Source organism: Acomys russatus, chromosome 30 (assembly GCF_903995435.1).
Source record: "Acomys russatus chromosome 30, mAcoRus1.1, whole genome shotgun sequence".
NCBI lineage: Eukaryota > Metazoa > Chordata > Mammalia > Rodentia > Muridae > Acomys > Acomys russatus.
The window spans coordinates 17995207-18021507 of record NC_067166.1 but is presented as its reverse complement, the minus strand read 5'-3'; the positions used below and the strand labels follow the sequence as shown (position 1 = coordinate 18021507).

At 46.8% G+C, this 26301-nt stretch overlaps 1 protein-coding gene across 1 annotated transcript in view; it reads right to left on the bottom strand.

The window, feature by feature from the left end:
• Positions 1–24910: 24910 nt before the first annotated feature.
• The window catches only part of Ankrd31 (ankyrin repeat domain 31), a 140384-nt gene continuing 138993 nt past the window's right edge, over positions 24911–26301 (bottom strand). Inside the window, exon 24 of the mRNA XM_051172275.1 lies at positions 24911–25139. Coding sequence (XP_051028232.1) covers positions 24994–25139 — 146 coding nt within the window. The 3' untranslated portion in view covers positions 24911–24993. The remainder of the gene's footprint in view (positions 25140–26301) is intronic.

Below are 26301 nucleotides of genomic sequence, written 5' to 3'. Positions count from 1 at the left end.
CCTAACATCAACTGCATGCCCACCCTGGACTGATGCTCGCTGCAGGGGCACCCCTGGAGAACAGCTCTTCGCCTTGGCTGACTGCGTTTGGCATGAGTCACTGTTCAGAATGAGGCCGCCAAAGAGGGTAAAGAAGAAAGTAGCAATACAAAACCACCCCTGCCCTGGATAGCTGAGGCACACAGGGCTGCAGAAGGCTGAAGCTGTGAGGTTAGACCCATCGCCCCTCAGGAAGGGACAGCTCATCCTGCTCTGCTCTGTCCTGATGTTGGGATCCCTCAAGGGGGAACCTGGAAGCTGAGGGCCAAGTGAGCAGAACAGTCAAGAGGAACAAAAGCTCCTCTGAGAATCTAAAGTCGATAAGAGAGCTGGCGGGTGGTGGGGGGTGGAGGTGGGGGATGTGGGGGGGTGCATCATCTCCAGAGGGGAGAGTCTCACAGTGGCAACTGGGCAGTCTCAGGAGCAGTACTTCTAAGTTCCCAGGTGACAGGGAAGCAGCTGGCCCAGGGCCACATTTGAACACTGCTCCACTAACAAAGCTATCTTTAGTTTCTTTGGCTGTTTGTTTCCTTTATCGCTTTAGTTAATGATCTAATGAATTAACTTATACAGAGTTCCATATAGCCCAAGCTAGCCTTGAACTGACTACACAGCTAAGGAGTTCCTTGAACGGGTCCCTGTCCTTGAACGGGTCCCTGTTTCCAACTCCTGTATGCTAATATGGCAAGGAGGTGCCTGGTTTGTTTGTTTTTTTTTTTAATATCCTGCCTCCCTAAGATTTTGCTAAGGCATAGTGGCCTGTTCCCCAGCAAATCCAAATTTGGAGGAACTTACTAGTTTTAAGACGTTATACTTCTCGGTTTCTCTGTGTAGACCAGGCTGGCCTCGAACTCACAGAGAGCCGCCTGCCTCTGCTTCCTGAGTGCTGGGATTAAAGGGATGCACCACCAGACCCAGCAAAATCCGTACATGTTTGTATCTGAGATTAGCTACTTTTTGAAATTTCAGACTGTTTAGCCTTTCCCTTGTAACCACCTTAGGATTTGTCTGCTCAGCTTCTTAAGGCAGACCGGTGTCTGCTGCATTTTCCGGCATTTTGTATAATCCAGCTCTTCTCTGGTCTTCTCTGCTCTTCCTGTATTTTCTCACTTCGTGTTCAGCAGGCACGTGTCATGACATATCAAGGGGTGGCCTGGTCCTATCAAGTGATGTCTGGCTTCCTCGCCTCCTGAAATAGTAAGTGCAGACTTAACCCTGTCCCCCTGAAGGAAGCCCACAATTCCTGTCTGTCAGGACAGGACAGCTGCGTTTAATTCCCGAATAATCTTGTTTTTCTTCTTATCCTTGAAGATATTAGACCCTGCTAGGAAAACTACCAGCATATGGGAATGCATATCAAATGACATGCAAAGCAATGCAAATTAATACCAGACGTGCGTCTCTAAATGGCTTGGGCAAAGTGTGCAAGCTCTGCTAAGACTGATGCTACCTGTTCTGCCTCACCTCACTCTGGCAAGCAGTGGATCTTGTATCTCCTTCCTTTCTTCCTCCTCCTCCTCCTTTTAAGTATTCTAGACTATTCTGGAACTCTGTATGTAGCCCAAGCTGGTCATGAATCCTCCTGCCTCAGCCTCCTGAGTCTTGGAATTACAGACGAGTGTGCCATGTCTGGCTTAGATTCTCTTATTTCAGTTGGTCCCCAGCCATGTTCAGAAGCTGACACTGACTTGCTGAGGAAACGGGCCCTTGCTTGGAAGCCATCCAAAGGGACACAGGTTGGTTCTACGGCCTTTGCCATCTCAAATTCTCCGATTCTCAGGTTATGTATGATAGACATGAGATGGCAGAAATGATGTTGGCATCATATTCAAATCAGCAGCTATATGCCAGGACACACACACACACACACACACACACACACACACACACACACACACACACGGAGCACAAACTGGAAACATGAAATCCTTTCAAACAGTTCTTAAGGAAGAACAGAGGTCTTGGTTCTTGAACCGTAGGGTCATTTCAGAGACCAGGACAAGTCACAGAGGCCAGGAATCCTGAACTAGCATGCAAGCATGGGAGGGACAGAGCCGAGAAGCAAGCTGTCATAGCCTCACTTCAGGGGCCTTGTCCCTAATCAAAGTACAGCTGTGGTACTTTGGTCACCCTCTGTATTCCCAGCACCATTAAACTCATGTTATCTACAAAGTAACAAGTCAAATTGCAGTCATACTCCCTTCAAAATATTGTATCTGTAAGACCTTAACTGTTCATATGAGTTTGATATCAAACTACCATCAGCATCAGCAGCAAACTTTTTTAAACATGATACTCCAAGGGTACTCCTGCTCTCCTGGATGCCATCCCCTGCCATTGGCTCCATGCCACTCACAGTTAAAAATCTGTACGAAGCCATTCCTCTGGCTTTCTTCTCACGCTGGAGGCAGCCACCAGACCTGGTCACCACCTCTCTTGCTGCTTGCTCTCTGGAACCATTTTCCCAACTCCTAATCTCTACTCACCCCTACCCCCTACACACCTCATCCCTATCGAAGGTGGCCCACAGCCTTGGGAAAGCATTCAGAGCTGCTCTATTGGCCACAGGGGACACACGTGTCTCCGGGAAGCCTCAGGAGCTGCGGAGACTCCACAGAACCGACTGTCCTTCCTGCTCCATCCCTGCTGCTCCATCTCCCGTGTTCCCTGTTTCTGGGAACAGCAGCACCCAAACTTATGGAACCTTTCTGCACCCACACCCCTCCCCGCCCCCACCCAAATGATCTCCATGGCCTGCCAAGTCAGTCTCCAGGCCACTCACCGATTTATCACTCCTTGGACCCGGCCCTGCTACCCTAGGGCATTCTCCAAGCAGCCTCCCAAGTGGCTGGGCCTGAAAGCCCTGCGCACCTGTACCTGGCTAGTTTTTGGAGACAGTCACAGGTTGAAGTGGTTTCGAAGATCCACCACAGGATGTCACTGGCCCCACCCTCCACCACAACCTCAGTAACACCCTTCTCCACCGTCCCCTCAGGCTCTACGGGACTCTCCTATCATTTTCCTCTGCTCTGATCAGACGTGCTGATGGCTTTACTTCCCAGATCCCTCGGTTTAGACAGCCCCTACTCTCATCCTTAGCCCACCTTCCGTTTTCTAGGATGGGAACCTGCACCCCAAAAAGGCGAGCTTCAGCCCAGCCCATCTGTGCCCCCTACAGCAAGGGCCCAGCTCACAGTAATGACACAACGCACTGCTTTACCCAACTGACTTTTTGACCCCGCGTTGTTGCTCAATTTTATTGTCTCAAGGTGGTGTTTCTGCCACTCTAGTCTTAAGAAAAACCTCTGAAGCTTGCTCAGCTGAACTCACACGATGTAGTGCTAATAGTAAGCCTCAAAGGAACCGGGTCAGGCCCCATCATCTGTGTCTCCTCACGTGAGGGCAGGAAAGGCAGTGCCACAGACAGCCTCCGCAGCCCCTTCTGCCGGGAGCTTATTCGGCAAGTGTTTCCAGCCTGCTTAGGTTGAAGGAATTTACTTTAGCGCTAATTTCACCCCCTTGACCTGCCCACCTCTGCGCAGCGCATGTGCAGTGTTCAGGAAACAACTCTAACACTTGCCTCTAAAAGGAAAGAGTGTATACAGCTTCCCACGGGAGCTCTCTTTCCAGTCTTCCCGGTGCCACACACCTCTGGTCATTTCTCCTCTGATACCAGGAAAAGGTAATTCAGGCACACCCAAACCCAGCATTCCTCACAGATCTGGATTCTTAGTAAGTGCCATTCAGACAGCTCGCTGCAAATAACTCACTTTTAAAGACCTTACTTCCTCCGGGCACCATTAATGAAAGCTGTCAAAACAGATTACAAGTGCATGTTTTATGCATATAAGAGGTTTTTAAAAAGGTGATTTCTATGCCTCTCAAACCATACAAGAGACTCAAATTAATATTATTCCAGCTCCCTTAATCTTCTCGTTTATTACCCTTAAGTTTTAAAGGTTCAAAAAAGGTGAGAGGCATGTAGCCCCAAACTGGCATCATCCTTCCACTTGCTCAGCACAGGAATAACACTTAAGATTTGCAACCCCTACCTGGAAACTTGGTGCTTTCATTCACACACCATGTCCATCTTGGAGGCACGCTCACGTCCGTAAAGGGGATCTACGGTCCCTTCCCTTGGGCTGGGATATCCCAGAGGTTCCCAGTCCCCATGGGAGACGCCGCCACTTCACAGGAGGCTACGATTTCTGGCGGGTTCTGCGGCACAAAAACTTGACCTTAAACCGCTCAGACGCTTGTCCCTGCAGAGGCCAAGGGCTGGGACAACGCGACCTGCAGCTTGACTCTCCCAGGACCTCTGTCCCCTCGCGAGGAGCCAGGTTTGGTAGCCGAAGCCAGGGAGGGCTCCCACGCGGGCCCCGGGAACTTTGCGGCGTCCCACTCACGGCTGGGGCTGCCTCGTGGGGCTGCGAAGCCGCAGCATCTGCTGGGCGCTCACTGCGGTCGCACCGCCGCCCTTGCCTGCTTCTAGGGGACCCACGCGCTACGCCGCCAAGAAGCCTAAACCCAGTTAGTTCCGGATCGCGCCTCCCCGGCCCCATAGCGACAGGAACGCGGCGCGCAAGTTTCCCCCGAGGGAAAGTGAAAGTGGCGGGCCGGAAAGGGGTCTCGCGCGGCCGCCCAGCGCCCCTCGCATGCCCAAGCGACCAAGCCGACCTACCGGTGAGCTGGGAACCCCGGGCGCGAGGTCCCCACCGCTGCACCAACCGGGCGCTCTAAGGCCAGCTCCTGTGCTACACTCGCTGCCCCGGAGTCACTCTTCCTTCCCTCGGCCAGGAGTGGGACAGCGCCGAGACCCCCGTGACGCCAGAGGAAGGAGGAGCGGCCCCCCGCGATCTCGCAGAGGGTTCCCCCGCACCGCGCTGAGGACCGAAGTTCCTTGGCGCGCAAGCCTGCAGGTCGCGGCTATCGGGCCGGCTACCCTCTTCTCTGCAGCTGGCCCGCCCGCAAGACACACACACACCGGATTGATTTGCCTAAAGTCGGCCGAGAGGGCGGTGACAAAGCAACTCACATCTGCAACCCCGGGTTGTCCCCGGCACTACTGGCTCCGGGCGGGCAGGTCTAGCCGGCGGCTGGATGCAGCGAGCTCTCCAGGGCGAGGCCAGCAATGGCCAGAGCTGCCTGGCGAGCGTTATCAGCGGCGTGGGAAGGTGGAGCCTGGCAGGATAATTAGGGTACAAAGTTGTGTTTTAATCAGTGCCTACACGCGGAATACGCTTCCTCTTTCCCCTCCGGCGGGGGTGAGGGTAGCAGGGGTGGGGGGTGATGCCGTATCCGGCCGGGCTGGAGTTCACAGAAAGACAGCACTAAAGAGGGTACACGCCCATTAAACCAGCGCGGCAGCGCCTGACTCCTTGTAAGGGGTCCGGCAAGTATGGTCACTTTGTAAAACCGACACTGTAGGTGTGAAAGTGCCTAAGTCTTCCGCGTGGGGTCGGGGTGGGGGACTGTTCCTGGAACCTGCCCTGCAGGGCAGGGAGTGACACTAAGCAAGTCAGTCGCGGCAACTGGCTTGCTCTTTAGCTCTGTTCCATCTTTTGAAACGGACTGGAAGCTTGCTGTATGCTTGGTGAGCTGGTGAGGAGCTCGTGGGACCTAGAATCCAGATGCGGTCAATTACAAAAGGTCAGCAGAGAGCCTCAATTTCCTTACACTGGCTTTAAAAAAGTCCCTTGGGCTCAGGGCCTTTTTTTTTTTTTTTTTTTTTTTTTTTTTTTTTTGAGACAGGGTTTCTCTGTGTATCCTTGACTGTACTGGACTCGCTTTGTAGATCCACCTGCCTCTGCCTCTCAAGTGCTGGGATTAAAGGCGTGCTCCACCACACCTGGGCTCCTCAGTGCTCATTTTGCAAACGTACTGAGAGGCCTTGCTCACATTTCCTTCCCAGTGGGATCTCTATTTTCTGGAGAGGTCGTTGTATTAGCTCCACAATTCGCCGTCCCAAGTTAGCATTATCTGCACACAAGATGGTGAAGAAAACCAAGGAGGCTTTAGATCATCCTCCAGTCTGCGCACAGTTCTAAGCATTAACGCAGTATAAATAGGTCTGCACAACCTTATGAAGGGGAAGGGCCATTTTTATTCTGATTTTTTTCTTCTTGAGACAAGGTTTCTCTGTGTAGCCTTGGCTGTCCTGGACTCACTTTGTAGACGAGGCTGGCCTCGAACTCACACCGATCCGCCTGCCTCTGCCTCCCGAGTGCTGGGATATTTTGATTTTTTGAATGAGAAGTGGGAATCAAGTAACAGGGAGGGGGCCTTGGGAAGGGGTGAGGCAGAATGTAGAGTCTGTGCTGTGTTGGGATTGTGTTCTTAACCACAGAGGAACCTAGGCTAAGAGGGCTGGAATTCATAGGAACTAGCAGCCATCATGAGCCTCAGCTTAAGCCACGGAAGCCTCCAGTTACTTCAAGCCAGGCATAGTAGGAAACACACAATTTCCCTCCCACATGTCTGTTTTATTATTTTGAGTATATCAAAATGGATATCCACTCACTCCCTGGCTCCCCTAGCCCCAGCTCTTTGACCAATCATTTGGTCCTAAAGCAAGTAGTTTCTATGATGGAATCTTTATCTTCTATTTTTACTTCTTACATTTATTTATTAATTTGGGGCAAAGAGGTAAGAGGACAATTTTGGGGAGCCACTCTCTTTCTACCATGTAGGTCCCGGAGATGGGCCTCAGGTTGTAAGGCTTAGTAGCAAATGCCCTCATTCTATGGACTGCCCAGCGATGAGACCTTTGGTTCTGCCTTTCTTTCTGTTGCTGTGATAAACACCATGACAAAAAGCCACTTGGAGATTTTAAAGATTCACTGATAATGAGACAGGTTAACTCCTGGCAACAGCAAGTCTACCTCAAAGAGGATGATGAGCATCAAAGAACCTCCTTATGGAGATGGCTTCGAATGTGGCAAACAAGCCACTGAGCAAAATGTCCTCATTTCTACCACAGACAGGATTCTGCCTATAAAAAGGAGAGCTTGGATGCAGGCAGAGTCGATGGCCAAACTCTGCCAAGACAGGGTAAGCAAGTCCTCAATAGTTCCTGCCTCATAAATATGTCTGTCAGATATATTGGGCCAGTAGGCTGAAGAAGAGGCTCCAACATAATAGAGAGTTTTGGGTGACTGTTCAGGTAGCAAACTGTCTCTGACATCTCATTTGGAAAGCTACTAACCTGCACTCCTGGCATACTCAGGTAATCAAGTTTATTCCTTCTCAAGTCTCTGATGGAATTGAAGACCAGGTAGCTTAGTTTTACAATGAAGCTTAGTTGTTTAGGGGTTAAGATGTTTTTAGGTCTAGATAGATGTTTTAAGTTGATAATGACAAGATGTGATGGAGACTGATTTACATTCGGAATTTTAGACTCACCAAGATAGGAAAGATGTTTTCTTCAAGGCTGTCAAATACAAATAACCAAAACCACTAAGAATGTAACATTTGTATACTTCCTGATTGTAGTTTATTGTATATGTGTGTAATAATATAAATGTATATGTAAAAAATTTTTAAAAATGTTTAATTAAAAAAAAAAGCCACTTGGGCTGGGCGTGGTGGCGGCACATGCCTGTAATCCCAGCACTAGGGAGGCAGAGGCAGGTGGATCACAATGAGTTCGAGGCCAGCCTGGTCTACAAAGTGAGTATAGGACAGCCAAGGCTACACAGAGAAACCCTGTCTCAAAACAAACAAACAAAAACAAGCCACTTGGGAAAGAAATGTGTATTTGGCTTGTACATCCTGATCACAGTCTATCGTTGGGAAGTAACTCAAGCAGCAATCATGGAGGAAATCTGTTTACTGGCTTGCTTCAGGGCTGCCTATATCTAGCCTTGCACAGCCTTTGCCCACCGGCCCAGGGATGGTACTGCCCAGACTGGACTGGGCTTAGAGGACGTTTAGCTCAGAACATGGCCGCTCTGGCAAGAGATCACATCCAAAGACCTCCTAGGTTTGTGTGTTCCAGCTGGAATACAGACATGCTTTCAATCCCAGGAGACAGTGGCAAGCAGAACTCTGAGTTCAAGGCCAGCCTGGTATAGAGCAGGTTCCAAGCAGAGAAAAGCTTAGGTCCAGTAGTGGTGGTACAGGCCTTATATCCCAGCACTCAGGATACAGAGGCATGCAGATCTCTTGAGTTCTAGTCAGTGCTGTTCAGGCAGTTCAGGTGAGAGGCAGTGTGGTGGAGTTGAGTTCCTGGCAGGTCAGTTCACGGAATGCAGAGAGTTTTACCTGGACAGTTTGACATATTGAGGTTGAAAAGAGAACAAGTTAGACACAGGTGAAGACAGAATGAGCCAGAGAATGAGAAGGAGCCAGAAGGTTAGAACAGATTGCTGAAGTTAGTATGAGGCCAAGCAGAGCAAGCAAGTCAGTCAGAAGCTGAGAGAAGCCAGATTGAATCAGTCAGCTTGGAGAGGAATTTGAGCCAGAACAGCTGAGTTGAACCAGTCAGCCAGACTTCAGAAAGAGCTAGAAAGGGTGAGTTTATTCAGCGGTAAGTCTCAGAGGCTGAAAGCATTCTAGGCCTAGATTAAATTTTATGGAGACTAGAAGCTTCCAGGATTAGGCCTAGGTTAGTAGTTGGAGGCAATAAGCCTCCGAAATGACAATTACATTAGGCAAATAAAAGTTACTTTTACACTGGGTCCTTCTACATCAGCTAGAAATTGAGAAATGCCCTATAGAGATGCCCACAGGCCAATCTGATGAATGCATTTCCTTTACTGAGGCTCCTTCTTTGCAGGTGTGTCAAGTGGACAATCAAAATTAGCCATCACACCTTTAAAAAGATATTTATTTTCCTAAGCTTTGTTTTGGATTATTTCCTTGCATCATCATCCCTATTTATGATCATGATGATAATGATTTTTTTTCCCCCTTGACACAGGAGTTTCTCTGTGTAGCCTTGGCTGTCTTGGACTCACTTTGCAGACCAGGCTGGCCTCAAACTCACAGAGATCCACCTGTCTCTGCCTCCCTGAGTGCTGGGATTACAGGCATGCACCACTGAGCCCGGCTTTATTATTATTATTTCTGCTCAGGTCATACCCAGTGTTATCTTTCTCTCCGTCAATTGCCTTCAATGACTGTCCTTAAAATCTTATTGCAAACAGTACCCGTAGATTTTCTGAAAGTAGGTTGCCCAAAGCTAGATTGTGACCCTCCGAGGAGCGCCCCCTTTCACCATGGGTCTTGTATGTATGCAGCACCCCTACAGATGGGATGCCTTAACGCGCGCTCCACAGGTGTTTCATAGGTGGAGTGTGGCCCTCTGCCTCCTCCTGGTGGCCAGCAATCCTTGTCGGTGGCTGGCTTTGAGCTGTGTCACAACAATTCTGTCTCCACTGTACTCTGATTTTCTTTCCTGTGTTTCGTCTGTTTCCAAATTGCTCTTCACTTTAAGAACAGCAGGCATTGGATTTAGAGCCCACTCTAATTGAATATGACCCCATATTAACTGCATTGTATCTGTGCAGTTTCTCTTTCCAAATGAGTCCAAGTGAACTCACAGGGTTCAAGTGGACAAGAAGTTTGGGGGAAACTATTCACAAGCTTATCCTCTAGCCTACTCCTAGGTTGCCTAGCAACCTTATGTCATCACTTGCAGCTGTCAGGTGTGTGTCAGACACACTTCAGCTGCACAGAGATATAAAAGGGCCAACCCATGATCCTCCTGCCTCTGCCTCCTTCAGAAAATCCTAGCAGCTTTATTCATAATAGCCAGAATCTGGAAACAACCTAGATGTCCCTCAACCAAAGAATGGATAAAGAATCTGGTACATTTACGCAATGGAATACTACTCAGCTATTAAAAACAAGGAAATCTTGAAATTTGTAGGCAAATGGATGGAACTAGGAAAGATCATCCTGAGTGAGGTAACCCAGACCCAGAAAGACGCACTTGACATATACTCACTTATAGGTGGATATTAGCCACATAACACAGAACAACCACATTACAACAGAGACTGATGCGCCAACCAAGGACCATGTATGATGTGGACCTGGACCCTCTGCCCCGCTGTAGTAGATAGGCAGCACGGTCTCCTGTGGGTCCCACTATGAGAAGTAGGGACTACTTCTGACATGTACTCTGCCCCCGCCCCACTTTGATCACTTACCCCTGGCTGGGCAGCCTTGTGGGGCCACAGAGAAAGAGGATACAGGTAGTATAGATGAGACTTGATAGGCTGAGACCAGATGTTAGGAGGGGAGGGCTCCCCTTTCTGAGGACTAGGGGAAGGAGGGAGAGGTATGAGGGAGGGAAGGTGGGATTGGGAGGTGACAAGGGGGGCCTACAATCGGGATGTAAAGTGAACAAATTAAAATAAATAAAAGAAGGGCCAACCAGCCACCTCTTCTTCTTCTCTCTCTCTCTCTCTCTCTCTCTCTCTCTCTCTCTCTCTCTCTCTCTCTCTCGCTCTCTGAGCCTAAGTTTTCTCTCTCCCTCCCTGTGTCTGAGATGCCCTCGCCTCCGCCCCCATCCTTCTCTCTCCCACTGTCTCTCAGTTGCATCTCTCTCTATATATTTATATGTATTTATATATATTTAATGACAACAGAAACACTAACTGGTACTAACCTAAAAGTCAGTTAATGATGCACTACTTCAGTTTAGGCTGCAAAGAGGTAAAAACTGAGGTGCCTGCTACCCTCAAAGAAACTCTAGCCAATTAAAAACAAGGAATTCCCAAAATTTGTGGACAAATGGATTGAACTAGAAATTATCATAATGAGTGAGTTAACCCAGAAGCAGAAAGACTCAAGTGGTATATATTCACTTATAACTGGACACTAGCCCAAGGGGCATGTCCCATGAAAGTCTCCACCTACCGGGAAAGTAGGATAGATGTGAGGACATCCTATTAGGACTCTAGGTGAGAGAAGTATGGGAGAATGGGCAAACAGAAGGACCCAGAGGGTCCTAGAAACCTACAAGAAGAACATTATGACAGGCAGATCTGGGCCCAGCGGTCCTGCTCAAACTATGGCACCAATCAAGGACAATACGTGCAGTAAACATTGAACCCCTACCCAGATCTAGCCAATGGACAGGACATTCTCCACAGTTGAGTGGAGAGTGGGGACTGACTTTCACATGAACTCTGGTGCCTCATATTTGACCACGTCCCCTTGAAGGGGAGGTCCGGTGCCACTCAAGGGAAGGATAGCAGGCTACCAAGAAGAGAATTGATATCCTATGATCATATACAGGGGGAGGAAGTCCCCTTCAGTCACAGTCATAGGGGAGGGGAGTAGGGTGAAAGCGGGAGGGAGGGAGGGAGGAATGGGAGGATACAAGGGATGGGATAACAATTGAGATGTAATATGAATGAATTAATTAAAAAAAGATTTAGCTTGAAAAAGAAAGGTATTTCATCCTAACTATGAAATAAAAAAAATGCGAAGGGGGGAGGGGGAAGAAACTCTAGCTACAGATGTAAGCATTGTCCTAAGAACATAAACAACCAAAGGCAAGAGTGGTCCAAGCACATCCTTGAAGGAAAAAGGCCAAACAATCAAGGGAGGTAAGGATGCACCTGGCAGCATCCTGCATCTGGGGTGTCCCCAGAAGAGAGAGGCTGAAGGATGCAAGTACTTCCAAACCAAAGAAGAATGTAAGGACCTAGGGACATGATAGCGTGCTTCGGTATTTCGTGTCAAGCCCAAAGGCACTGCCAGCTCCCCAAACTCCAATAGGCAGTTGAAATATCCAGACCCGAGCTCAGCCTGGACTTTAGGAGGATTTCCGGTGGTTAGGTAAAAGCCAGTGTTCTCAGGAACTTGTGAAGCCAGTTCTTGTTTACCAAAGGGATATGACTCTCCAATGAGCATAGAGCTGTGCTGCCTACCAGTATATCAGGGCCCATGTTAGCCTCTGGGCTCCCCATCCCTACTCAGAGGTAGTTGTTATACATTTCTTTGTTGTTGTTGTTTTAAGTTTATTCCTCTTTCGTACAATACATCCTGACCACAGTTTCCCCTCCCTCCATCCTTCCCACCCGCTTCACCTCTCTTCTTCCCAAGAGCTACTCCTTCTCTGTTTCCCTTCAGAAAAAAGCAGGCCTCCTCAGGGATATGAATGGAGTGCAGCATCCTTGTTATGTATCTCAAAGTCCCCTTCAGCTCAGAGGCATCCCTCTGTCAGCCACTCCCTCCCACCTGCTTATAACCCTTGCTACTCTCACTGTGTTTTCTAGTCTCAACTCCAGATATTCACTCTGCTCTTTCTATTCGTTATCTCTGCCTGTTCTCCCCTCTCTCACATATAGCCCTGGCCACGTCCAGTCTACTTTCTCTCTCAGCTCTGGATCCTTCCAGATTCCACTAGCTGCTTTTTCTATTACTTATAATAAACTCTGTAGCCATGTCATGGCATAGACATGTCTGTAGCTTTTTCTAACCACACCCCCTTGCATACATTAAGCACATACTTTACCCATTGGGATAGGGGTGCAGCTCAGTGGTAGAGTCAGTCCTCACAAAGCCCTGGGTTCAATCCCATGGGGAGGTGGGGGGTGAGGGTGGGGGGCAGATCTTTCGGAATGTCCTGACCATCATCAGCGAGCGGAATACCATGTCTTATAATCAAGGATCCCGAGGCTTAAAGGAGTTGCATAACGTGGTTAAGTCACAGATCTGTCATAGAGTCAGAATGAGACACCACTCTGAAGGTTGCTTGTTCAGGAACCTGCCCTGCCTCTCTGTCCACACAGAGTGATGGAATTTCCTGAGTTGCTTCTCCAGTGCTGACTGTACTGCTCCGAGGAAAGCACCTGAAGAAAACAGAGCCTCCTTAAAGTGATGTGAGTTCCTGTCGGGAAGTGGATGGGCCTTCCTAGATACCTGCACAGGCTTCCCCTGAGTATATAGAAGAATCTCCCTTGGCCTTCCGAGACTTGACAGGATCCTTCTGCAGAACTTAGGTGGTTACCTTAAGGAAATAGGGGCATACAGAGACATGGGTTAGAAGTTGAGCACAAAGGATACGAAAATAGGTACTCACTTTCAGCAGTGTCATGTGATCTTCTGCATGTGCAGAGAGCCCTATCAGAGAGAGGATCATCTGGTCTTATAATCAGGGATTCCCAAAACTACTAAAAGGAGTCAGCTGACTAGCCCAGGGTGACTACCAGGTCAGTCAGGTTAGAGCTGGCATGAATCATATGCTCTATCCGGTCAGGATGGTAAAGAACTCGAGTGTTCACACCTCAGTGTTGAAGCAATACTCACACAATCAGATCTCGGCAAATTTTGAAGACCTTGTGGGGTGAGAATCTGCAACTGTGACAAGCGGCTGTGGATAAGCAGAAAGGCTAGCCTTAGACTGGGTAAGGGTCTGTGTTTTCCTTTGCTTAGCGAACTGGCGACCTGCTAGGTCCCTGGCAGTCTGTGTTTTTACAGACACACACCTTTCAGTGTTTTTGAGTCTGCTGGGAGCTGTTGCATTCTTGCTCATGAAGTGCTACACATTTTTGCCACACCCCCAATACTTTTGAGACAGGGTATTATGTAACCCAGGATGGTCTTGAACTCCTGGTCCTCCTGCTTTCACTTTTGGGATTCCAGGTGTTCTATACCATGTCTTGGTTTGGCTAGGGTCTTAAGTGATGGCTTCCTTCATCCCTGTATCACCTCTGGCCTTTATCATCTTTGGGGTATATTACGTCAAACTAAATTTGACCTAAGTATAGGTCTGCAGGGAATTGAGTAGTTACTTCCACAGTGAACTGGAACTTAACCAAGAGTGTGACCACCTGGTCATTGCCTTTGCAATAAACATCTGGGTCTCAGCCATTCACAGCAGTGGACTATCTATACTTTAAAAAGACAAATGCCAAGTTGTGGCCAATCCAGGTATGTCTTACTTCTGTTTTCTGCTTGTGGTTTCTACGTCTTTGGCTGTAATTGAATGTGTACATGTGGCAGTATGTGCCTTCTAAAGGATCTTTGTGGTGTTTTGGTGTGCTCCTGCCTGTGGATTCTAGGTAAAAGGCAATTAATAACTGCGAATCTGACCTAGGCATGGTGGCTCACGTCTGCAATCCCAGCACTGGGGAAGCATGAGCAGGCAGATTGATGTTAGTTTGAGGCAAGCCTGCGCCATATGGCAAATTCTAGGCCAGCTTAGGCTACTCAGTGAGCCACTGTCTCAGGGTTTCTATTGCTGTGTTAAAACACGCAATCATAAGCAACATGGAGGCAAAAGAGTTTATTTCATCGTACAGCCTTTGGTCCATCATCCAGGGAGGTCAGGGCTGGAATCCAAGGTAGGAACTGATGCAGAGGCCATGGAGGGGTGTTGCTTATTGACTTGCTGCCCATGGCTTGCTCAGCTTGCTTTCTTTATAGAACCAAGGACCAGCAGCCTAGGGATGGCACCACCCACAATGGGCCTGGCCCTGCCACATCAATCACTAATTAAGAAAACGCTCCACAGGCTTGCACACAACCCGATTTTATGGGGGCATTTTCTTTTTTAAAGATTTATTTATTTATTTAGTATGCATCAGTGTTATGCCAGTATATATGTCTGTGTGAGCGTGTTGGATCTCCTGGAACTGGAGTTACAGATAGTTGTGAGCTGCCATGTGGGTGCTGGGAATTGAATCCACAGTCTTCTGGAAGAGCAGCCAGTGCTCTTAACCTCTAAGCCATCTTTCTAGCCCCCGATGGCATTTTCTTAATTGCAATTCCCTCCTCTCAAATGACTTTAGCTTGTGTCAAGTTGACATAAAACTGGCCAGGACAAACACCAAGGAAGAGTTCCTGGAAGAGGTCACAACCCACTTTCTGTCGTTTGCTGGGCTGTGTGCTATATAGCTCCTTACCCTTTATCAGCGAACTGTTACTAAAACCTGCGTCATAGAGTTAGGGGCAGGGTGGGAAAACGGCCAGGTGGAGGGAGGTTAGCTGACATTGGCTGAGGCAGAGCTGATAGCACTGGTGGGACCAGGACCAACCTGAGTGCAGGCTAACAAAACAGTTTATCGAAAAAACAGACACAGCTGGGGAATCTAAGTCCCTTCTGGGTAACTGTAGAAAAATAAGGGTAGGGGCAATCACTGTGGAGGGTTGGTAGGCTTTGCCTTCTATATGGATGGGAGAGGCTTGGCTTAAACCATGCTGCTTGCCTTCTAAAGGAAAAGGACATCCCTGTGGCTAGAAGTTCTCTGGGTTTGCATGGTTGAGGAGCATACCGTTCGTAGCATAGAGCTGGCGTTTTCCAACTTTGGCCAATATTTTCTTCAACTAATTCTTTTTTTTTTTTTGTCAACTAATTCTTTTTTTTATCACCAGTATATTTCTTTGGGCATGGATTCAGGGACACACACACACACACACACACACACACACACACACACACACACACTTTTGGTTTGTTCTGTTGACTCACTTCACAGCAGTTACTGAGCAAGCCAAAGTGCATGGATGGGGAAGCTCTGCTGTGCAGCGTTGGGGAGCTCTGAACTTGCATTCCCACATCCTTACCTTCAGCTTTGAAGGGCATGACCCAGCTTTACATCTCAAACAGTCAAATATTCTGGAACTTTAAGGTGTCCAGTGCTGAAAACACAGATGTCAACTGATCTTTACCACCTACATGTCCTTTTATTGACATTATAGCATCTTAAGTGTGCACCTGCCTGGCTGGAAAAGAAGGCATGCCAGCACCACATAAATAGGGTGCGGTGGTGTAGAGGTAATTTTAATTCAGAACACGGTTGCTCATATTCAAAGATCATATTCATGATCATATTCAAGGTCTGTGTGATCTGGCTGCAATACAGACACACCTTTAATCCCAGAAGACCGAGTCAAGAAGAGTTCAAGACCAGCCTGGTAGAGAGCAAGTTTCAGGTAAATAAAGGCTTAGGTCTAGGCTTAGTGGTACACGCCTTTAATCCCTGCACTCAGGAGACAGAGGCATGCAGAGCTCAGTGCTCTTCAGGCAGCTTGGTTGAGTCAGTGAGTTGAGAGGCTGGGGTGGGGTGTGGGTGGGGGTGTGGGTGGGGGTGTGGGTGGAGTGGGGGTGTAGAGGGGGAATGCGAGCAGTTTTACTGGGAGAGCTTTACAGAGACAGGTGGACGAGAGAACAAGCTAAACACAGGTGAAGTTAGAACAAGCCACAGAATGAGGAGGGGCCAGAAGATTAGAACAGATTGCTGGAGTTCCTCTAAGGCCAAGCAGAGCAATTTAGGCAGAAGCTGAGAGAAGCCAGAAGGGTGAGCTTATTCAGCAGTAAGTCTCAGAGACCAAAAACATCCTAGGCTTAGGTAAGACTGTACAGAGGCTAGAAGCTTCCAGGACTAGGCCTAGGTTAGAAGGCAGAGGCAGTAAGCCTCCAAGATGACAGTTACACCAGGTAACTAAAATTGACTTCTACACTGTGGCATACGTGTAATGTCAGGATTTGGGAGTAGGAGGAAGGAGGATCAGAAATTCAAGGTCAGTTTATTAAAAGCAAAACAAATAAACAAAAACTCCTGGTAAAGTACTACCAAATCAAAGAAAGTAAACTTACAAATACGTCTGAGGAATTTAATGGTTAACCACAAGCCCTATATTTGGGGATGAAATGAAGTCAGGCAAGTTGACTTGGCATGGCCTCCAGTTCTGATCTTATTTAAGTGGTAAGAGAATCAGGACATTAAAAAAAAAAAAAAAAAAAAAAGAAAAAAAAAAAAAAAAAAAAAAAAAAGAAAAAAAAAAAAAAGAAAAAAATCAGGACTTGAGAATGCTATGGTTTCAGCTGGATGAAATCACATGTTTAAAGATAAGTTTCCTCCTGTAAAATAGGCCTTAACAGTATGCAAACAGAAGAACAAAGCAAGGACAACAAAAACCCAGGACCAGATTCCAAAAATACACGTGGAGATTAAGTGCTGGTCGCTCTCAACAGACAAGAAACCGGGTCCCACGGGCTCATGCAATCACTCAAAGCAGCAAGATAGTTCTTCTGTGACAAATTAGTTTGGCCATATTTCAGTCTTTCCAAGACTGGGAAGCAAAGAATCTTTAATAGTAGATACCAATGTGTTTATTTTAGAACCGGGCAGCTGGACAGCTGTGCTCCGTTGGCTACCAGTGAGCATCAGTCTCCCCTACCACACTGAACAAATGGACTCTGTTAAAATGTGTAGGTAGCAGGAGAAGCCCAGGTCAATATAAGGCTGACCCTGTTCCAATAGCTTAATGTATGTTTTGAAGCAGAGAACTGGTTGAAGGAACAAATACAGAGCACCTAAGATGAGCACCAAAGCCAGATCCCAGTTTTGATTTCCAGATCTACCACTTGGTAGGGGCTCTGTAACTATAGGCCAAACTACTTCCTTTCCTCGGTTAAAACAAACGATAGCATTTCCCGTCCCATGAGGTGTGGTGAGGATTACATGTGTTACTATGTCAAAAGCGCGTGCAATGACCACTGCAATGTATCATTAAAGGTATTAATTCTCATTCCAACCCTCTACACGTGTCATCTACTACACCCACCTTCCTCTCCTTCTCCCCTCCCCTTCCTCATCCTTGCAGTGGCTGATTGGTGCAGCTGACTGCTCTCCTACACTTGGGCATCTTTTCAGCAAATCAAAGATAATGTAACTGTAAACTCAATTTTCTTAAAAACTATATTTTATTATGAACTTATTAAACAAGCCTACCCCCCCCCTTACAACTCGACTAACACATAAAATAGGGAAAGGAGATTAAAGAACACAATAATGAAACCTTAAGGATATTAGTTCCGAGGGACGATTCTCCTGGCGTGATCAGCAGGACCTCAGCAGACCAGCAATTCACCCAAGGTTGCTGCTGGAACCTGAAGCAATAGCTGGGACCTGAAGCCTCAGCTGGAGTCCAAAGCTTTTAAGCTTTGCCTGGAGCAGTTCTCTCTAGGAGCGTCTCTTGAAGTGTTGCAATCAACAGCTAAAACAATACCAAGTCCTCTCTCCCAAGCCTCTTGTTTTGGGCTCTTATATATATATCTCCTCTCAGAGTCTCTACTAGGATGTTTTCAGCTGGCATCATGCCACTTCTCCAGTGAGAGACCTACTGAGGAATGGCAGGAAAAAACCACTCTAAGAAAAATTTAAAAATTGTGTTTAGTCCTAAGATACCTAGAAGAACGCCTGCTGTCAAGCAGTGGTGGGTGCGTATGCTGAAGAAACCCAGAGAAATGTCAGCCACCACATAACACAGGTGGGCAGAAGACACCCACAGGTCTATGATAAGCAAGGATGTGGTGAAGAGATGGGAGAGAAAGAGAGCTGTTTCAACATTATGAAGAGAGGGGGAATTGGAAACGCGAGAGTGGTTAGGAACAGCCTGATGTGGGTAGCCTGCATTGCCACCTGAGGCCATGGGAGGTCTCTGCCTCTGCTGCTCCTGGGGGGCATGTGGGGGTCCACAGCCCTGCAACGGCATGGGTATGTGTCAATGTCCACTGGACCATGTTACCACCAAAGGCCATACGAATATACCTGGTCTGGGCTGCTCTGTGGGGCCAAGTTGATGCCCAAGGGCAGTGCACAGCTGGCTCCACCCTTACCAGCTTTGGCACTTGGAGAAACTGGCTCCACCTCTTGCCTGGGCGGTAGGGTAGAGCTGGTCCTGGTGGTGTGGGAATGGGAAAGCTGGGTCAGAGGGTGTGAAAACTGCAAGCAGGAGAGCTGGCCCTGCCCCTAACCAGGGCATGCTGGAAAGCTGGCCCTGGTGGACAAGGAGAGCTGGAGCTGAACAACATGGCTACAGCCCAGGCTCAGATTCAAGGCCTTGAGTTGGGCCACCCCAACATCTACCCCATCTATGAACTGCTGGCGTGCATGAAGAGGCTACTCCAGCAGACCCAAAGCTGCAGGATCTCCACGACACAGGGCAATAACAGGCTATCCAAGAGGAGTCCGGTGAGGATGTAGTATTGATGGTGGAGCAGAAGCCAAAGGCCTTGAACCAGACCCATGACTCATTGCAATGAACATTTGCAAGTAAAGCTGTTTAGTCAAAAGGGTATACTATGTGACACAGCGTCTGGCAGGTGGCTTGGGTCCAGTGGGTGGGTCTAGGTGCTGCTTACTTCCCAGTGAGGACAGACCTCAAGATCAAAGGTCTCATTTCTCTCAGGAAGGGCTAGAACACTTTAGGGCGAGGCACATGCACTAGGACAGGGTGTGGAGTTTTCCATGGAGTGTTATGATTTAGCTCTTTTAGAATGAAATTGCTAGTATTAGACTGCAGTGGCGCTCCACTAGTCCGTGGGGATACCAAAAGTGTTACGGTTCTTCCTTAAGCTGACATGCTAAGCACGGCAGAGGATTCTGGCAGCGGCAACAGCGGAGGAGATGGAGCAGGCTTTGGTGTCTGCCAAGGCAGCTTCATTATTGCTGCCTTGGCTGCCTTGACCAGCAGTCAAGACCTGGGTGTCCAGTGGTGATTCTCCCCCAGAATAAATAAGAGTTTCAGATGAACATGGTGGAAGGATGGTAGGAGCATGAGAGAGCAAGCCAGCCAACCTTCATTTATAAACTGTGGCCAGTGGCGAGGGGTTTGTGGGTGAGTGTGTTTGACTCACTAGTGCTAGGAATGCAAGGGTACTTGATTTACATGCAGTGGTAGAGTAGCTCATTTACATGCAGTAGCTTGGGGTCCTATCACAAGAAGGAAGACACAATCATCCTATGAGTGGAGGAAAAACATCCAGGTATGATTAAAGGTCATTTGTTGAAGGTTATGATCTCCTCAGCATTGGATGGGGTAGTTATAGGAGTCCCCAGGTGCTTGCTGAACAGGTTCTGTGAGGAAAGGGTCAGGCCTGTACTCTTCCCTGAGGGCTCTGTGATGCTCCTTAGAGGATCTGGGGTGTCCCAGATCAGGGAAAGGGGGAACCCCACTGAGAAAGAGAGTCTGTTGTAATAGATTGAGCTCAGTTGGCTATCTGTATACCCCAGACTTAGACCTTTCCAGCAGAGCCCCACATGACACAACATGACACTGCAGCTTCCACATCAAGATTTTATATTTTAATGTTATTTTCACTTTTTTGTTTTCTGGGGGCAGGGAGGTTGCAACAGTGGAGGGCATATATGGAGGAAAAGGGAGATGAGTAGGATTGGGTGTATTATGCAAAATTCATCAAGAACCAATCAAAAGTTCAAAAATTGTGTGTGTGTGTGTGTGTGTGTGTGTGTGTGTGTGTGTGTGTCTGTGAGTGCACTGAATCTCTTAACTCAGGTTGCCAGGGTTGTTGACACGCACTTTTCCCTGCTGAGCCGTCTTGCCAGACTGGAATACAACTTTCTTGAGAATGACGTGTTCAGGAAAACTATTTCCCAAAAGAAGTGCATTAGAAGAAAATCGTCTCATTTCTAATGATATTTTCTGATTGTAGCAGCAGAGCCACGGTGAGAAAAAGCACAGAGAACAAACAACAGCACTGCTCAAGGGATGCACAGTCATTCCTAAGTCCCTACATCTTGGCTTGTTAAAGTGAAGCTTAAGCCATTTTTAAAGTGGGATTTTCTGTTACTGGCCTCAAAGTACCATATGTAACTGACAGGAAGTTCTTAATCTACTGCACTTGAGATACTTTAAAGGAAATATAAACTATACAGTGTGCACTGAATTCTCAACAAGGTTTTCAAAAACACTTCAGGGAGACAAACCATGAAAGCCAAAGCTAGGAATAGCGCGCAGCAACTGTGAAGGATTTGGATTGAGGTGACTTGACAAGTCGACATCAGAGGTCATATATAAGAGGTGGCCTAAGATGCGACCGTATGATGAACACAGATGTAGGGAGTGACGCTTTGAGCAAACCCGTGCTGTTGGCACAGGCATGGCCATGTCAGGGACCCTAGAGTCCCAGAGCCACCTGGGAGTGTGGCTCAGAAGGAAGTGGCAGCACCTTCCTTGGAGGACCAAGTGTGAGTATTGATGATGTGTACAGAAAATGTTCACCATAGCTCCCTCTCCCAGGATATTTATGGCCTGAGACCTGCTCCCCTATGGATACCAGGCCTATAGAGATTAGCTAGTCCTGTCCCCTGGATCCAGCTGTGTGCTATAAACCTTATCTCCTTGTCTGGCTCTGCAGTATCCCTGCCTCTCTGCTCAGCTCTATATAATAAACATGCTGAGCGTCTGAGGTATGAAACTTTTCCAGATGAGAGCACAGACCACCTGATGCCAGCTTTTCTGTCTGTCATTTCTTCATTCTGTTGGGGGTTGGTCTAGTGCGCTGTGTATTCAGATGCTGGTTGCTGTGCCCTGAGATCTGGTTGCAGTCTGGGTGTGGGCACTGCCATGATCCTTGATCAATGTTGTGTAAACACTGCTCCCCAATTATCTCTGATTAGTTAATAAAGAAGCTGAGCAGCCTACAGCTGGGGGAGAGAGGGCAGAGAGGTTGGACTTATGATCCAGTGAGGGGTCTCAGGTAGGGACCAGGAGGAAGAGAAAGGACGTAGCCACGAGGACTGACCTGATGGAGCAGAGCAGAAGCAGCCCAGGAAGGATCAATATGGAAGCAACTCGGAGCACACGGCTGCAGAACAGCGAGACCAGCATAAATGGGTTAGAATAGATCAGTGTCTGTCCAGCTCTAGTGCTTTAAAGCTTGTTGAATAAATATAATATGTCTCTACTCAGTTATTTGGGAGCAAGAACAGGTGATTAGAAAAGCCCCCCCCCCAATTATATCACATATTCTTAAATCGTTCACTTGCCAGCCTCAGTTAGATCCAAGACCCAGGAGACAGGCTGGATGAAGCACAGAGGGAATTCTCTGGGTGGGGGAGGCAAGGCAAACAGGGAGGAGGAAGTCAGGCTGCATACACTTGCTGAGGTCGCCATAATGAAGACACCACACACTGGGTGGCTTTACACAACAGAAGGCCATGTCTCAAGATTCTGCTCTATGGGAGTATCACCATGGTTAGTCCATGCTGGGGCCACTTGTTTGTAGATGGATGCCTGTTACTGTACTCCCTGTGTGTTCAAGTCTCCTCTTTTTTTTTTTTTTTTAAACAAGGAAGACTGAGTCAGACAGAGCTTGCTGCTTTAATGACTTTATCTTGATTTAACCAACTTTTTAAAGGCCGTGTCTCCAAATACACTCACAATCGAGGAATTGGGAATTTGAAATTTAACACATGAATTTTGAGAGATACAATTCAGTCCTTAACAGGGACCAAAAATATTTAGGCTAGAGATTATTGAGAGATGCAGTTGGAAAATTACATTAGGACCAGGCAGTAGGTAATTTGAATTGTTGGTCTGGATTTCATTGTGAGAAATCCACCAGAGAAGACTACTCAGACACAGGTTCTAGCCAATAGCCTTTATTAGCTGGCTGGTGACTACACTGGATGTTTAGGAACTGAGTGCAGTCCCTAGCTTTTCTCAAGGTGAGCTTTTAAGCACAAATCCATATCCTGGTTGATAGACCTCAGTTAGCAAGAATAGTTAGCCAGAAGTGGAACTATAGAAGCCAAAAAGCAAGGTTAATTAACACGTTTAGGACTTTCCCAGAACTACAGACTTGGATGAGATTAGGTCTTCACACTGTCAGTTCTGCTAAGGGCTGGGAACTTGTTACAATTTCATTCATTGCAAAGGGGGCAATATAGATATTTAAGATGAAGCCAGGTGTGGTGGCACACTCCTGTAATCCCAGCACTCAGGGAGGCAGAGGCAGAGAGGCAGAGGCAGAGAGGCAGAGGCAGAGGCAGAAGCAGAGGCAGAGGCAGAGGCAGAGGCAGAGGCAGAGGCAGAGGCAGAGGCAGAGGGTTCTCTGTGAGTTCAAGGTGAGCCTGTTCTACAAAGTGAATCCAGGACAACCAGGGCTGTTACACAGAGAAACTCTCTCCTAAAAAAAAAAAAAAAAATTGCCTGGCAGTGGTGGCACACACCTTTAATCCCAGCACTTGAGAGGCAGAAGCAGGCAGACCTCTGTGAATTCAAGGGTAGCATGGCCTACAGAGTTTCAGGACAGGCAAGGCTACACAGAGAAATCCTGATTTGGAGGGGGAAAAAAAAGAATGACTAGGCAGCAGTATGCCACAGTGCTCAACAGTAAGAGAAACTGGTTAGAATTGCTGGTACTGATGAGGGCGGAACAGAAGAGAGTGAAGGACTTAGGTCAACATATCATACAGGATACTTGCACATCAGTGCTTACTGCAGCACTGTTCACAGTGGCAGACACCCAACAACAGAGGAATGAATAAAGAAAATGTGGCATATAAACACAAAGGAATTGTTTTCAGATATAAAGAGCAAAGTTATACCATTTGCAGGTAAATGGAAGTAACTGAAAATAATAATGCTAAGGAAATTAAGCCAGTCTCAGAAAGTCAAATCCATGTTTTCTCTCATGAGCGACTCCTATATTTTAAATAGGTAAAACAACGTATGTGACTGTCTAGGGAAAAAAGGGACTCAAGGGAAAGGGAAGAGGAGAAGAAAGGGACCGAGGCATACAAGAGGGATATACTCAATATGCAATATACACTTATATGCAAATACCCTCATGTAATAACGTACCTTGCAGTACAGTGAATACATGCAGTGCATTTTTAAAAACCAGTTTCAGAGAAAGGACACAAAGGTCAAGTAGATTGGATCATTGGACACTCTCCAAGGTCCTGTGTATGGCTGAGGGTCACCCGGAATAGACAGAACCTCTTGTAAGCACCCTCCAGACTTCCAGTGATCTTAGAGCAGGGCCTTGGCAGAGCAGCCCGCTCCAGCTCTGGCTGGGACAGATGCTCCTCAGTTGTCCAGATCTCTATCCTTAACTCCCCAAAGTCAGCTTTCGACTGCATATTCTAAAGATACTTTCTAAATACTCTATACACTTAAAGTAAGACACCCAAACACCCAAAGCCAACACCAAATGTTCTACCGAATAAAAAGTTAGATTATTATTTTATGTGTATTGGTGTTTTGTGTACATGCATGTCCAGTGCCCACAGAGGTCAGAAGAGGGCGATGGATTCCCTGGGACATAGACGGTTGTTTGTGAACTGCCCCATGGGTACTAGGACTCCGCTGAACCATCTCTCTAGCCTCCTCATGATTTTTATTGCAATTTTCACTTTTCTAGACACTGAGAAGTGATAGAGTAAGAATGGCAGGCCAAAGCTTACTGGAGAGTCAGAGATAAAGAAGGATTAGAACCATTTTGTTATCAAAATATTAAGAAGTTTGAGAAAACCGATAAAGCTCTTGGGTACCTTACGAATGCTCATGACAGTGTAGATGTCAGGTTCATCCGTCAAAAGCACTCAGCCCCAGTCAGCACTTGGTTAACTCTGTTCTAGGATTCAGCACTTCCTATACTAATCTTATATAGAGCTTAAATTTCCTTCATAACTTTACCTTTTGATTTTAAGCTTCATCTCAGAGTAAACAGGGGAAACATTGCAGGGTCTCTTGAGAGATAATTATCTGTTAATCATTATTTGTATCTTCACTTCCCGAAGAGGAACTGTCATTCATGCACAGGTAGAAGAGATGAATGCAAGATTAGTTTTATCTCTGTAAGCCAGCAGTGGTGGTGCACACCTTTGAGCCCAGCGTTAGGGACGCAGAGGCAGGCAGATCTCTGTCAGTCTACAGAGTGAGTTGCAGGCCAGCCAAGGGATACACAGTAAGACCTTGTCTTGAAAAACTACAACAAAAACAACAAAACAAAAAAGCTATGTCAATAAAAGTAAAGCAAGAGACTGAATACAATCTTACTCAGAAGTGCTTTTATTTAATAAGCAAAAAAAGAACTAAACTTACCAAAACAGTTTCTTATCACAGTGAACACACATGTCCAGTACCAATGCACAGTGCAGGTAAAGACAGCCCACCATACAAGATGGAGATGCTGATTGTAAGAAAAAGTACTAAATAAGCTACCAAGAAAACAAGGCTTCAGAATGTTAGCGTCTTACATTCCACATAGAACTTCCAATGCTGCTCCATTACATGGCACGGCAGGAGCTCTCGATCGTTGATTAGAAGTATTTCTTTTATCTGTAGATAATGAGGGAAGCTTTGCAGTGGCTTTCCAGAGGTGCCTGCTAAAATAGGCATCAAAATTAGAACAAGCTTTTATAATGTAATACTTAAACACAGTTATTACATACCCTAGGATCCAGTCAGTCCATGTCAGAGCATGCTTGATAGGTTTTCTGACCAGGGCATTCAACACTCCACTTCCTGTACTTGAGACAAACCTACAGACCAAGGACTGACTTTGGTGGAGGTGGGGGAGAGGAAGAGCGATGGAGAGAAGGGTAGTAAGGAGAAGGGAACTGTTTATAGTCTAAAAGCATAGCAAGAAATTATGAAGAAAGTTTCTGAAGATAGTTGAATTTCCAGTAAGTTGTGAATAAAGCAACTGTGACGACTAAAGGAGATTTTGCATGTGTACACTTAACACATTATTTGGCATATAACAAATAGTAAATAACTATTATTATGATCACTGTTAATGGCTAATTTTAGGATGTTTTAGAATAGAAGACAGAGGACCAATTTCCTAGTCCTTCCTCTACCATACATGTAGAGTGTGATCTCAAGGAAATGATACCACTTCTAGTTCTTTATTAAAGGAAAGGGTTCTTTACTTGCACCAGCTGAAATGGTCAATAATATTAAAACTGGTTGCTTCAAGCTCCAATAGCCTCAGAGCTTGGCTATTTGAGTTATGCATTAATTAGGGAATTGAATCTTACTCCACAGACTGCCAGGATGTTAAAACTTCATCAAGACAGTTTTAGTTAGGCATACCACATAGACCATTAATTTTATCCATATTCTATGAGTATAAATGTTTCATAAAAGTAGGTATTATAAAAGCAGTGGTGATTTTGGTGACTAGCACCTCTCTATATTTCCAACTATAATTTGCCTCTCTGTGGCCATCCCTTTTACCTTACTTGACTCACATTCTCTGGGTGAATTTATTCTCAATTTCTCGATTCATTTCTATCTGTGCCCATCAGCAGGCACTGACTCAGTGTCAGGAACATACAGGGGGAGGTGAGATACAACAAGATTTCTGTTGAATCTTTGGGGAAAGACATATTTAAATCCCCCTTTTCTATCCTGAATCAACAAGCAAACAACCTTGGTTAATGAAAGGCTATTAGGAAGGAACCAAATGTGGAAGTGGAGCTTAGAGGCATGCTGGCTTTTTTCTTTTCTTTAAAGATGGATGGAGTCTTATGCATCCCA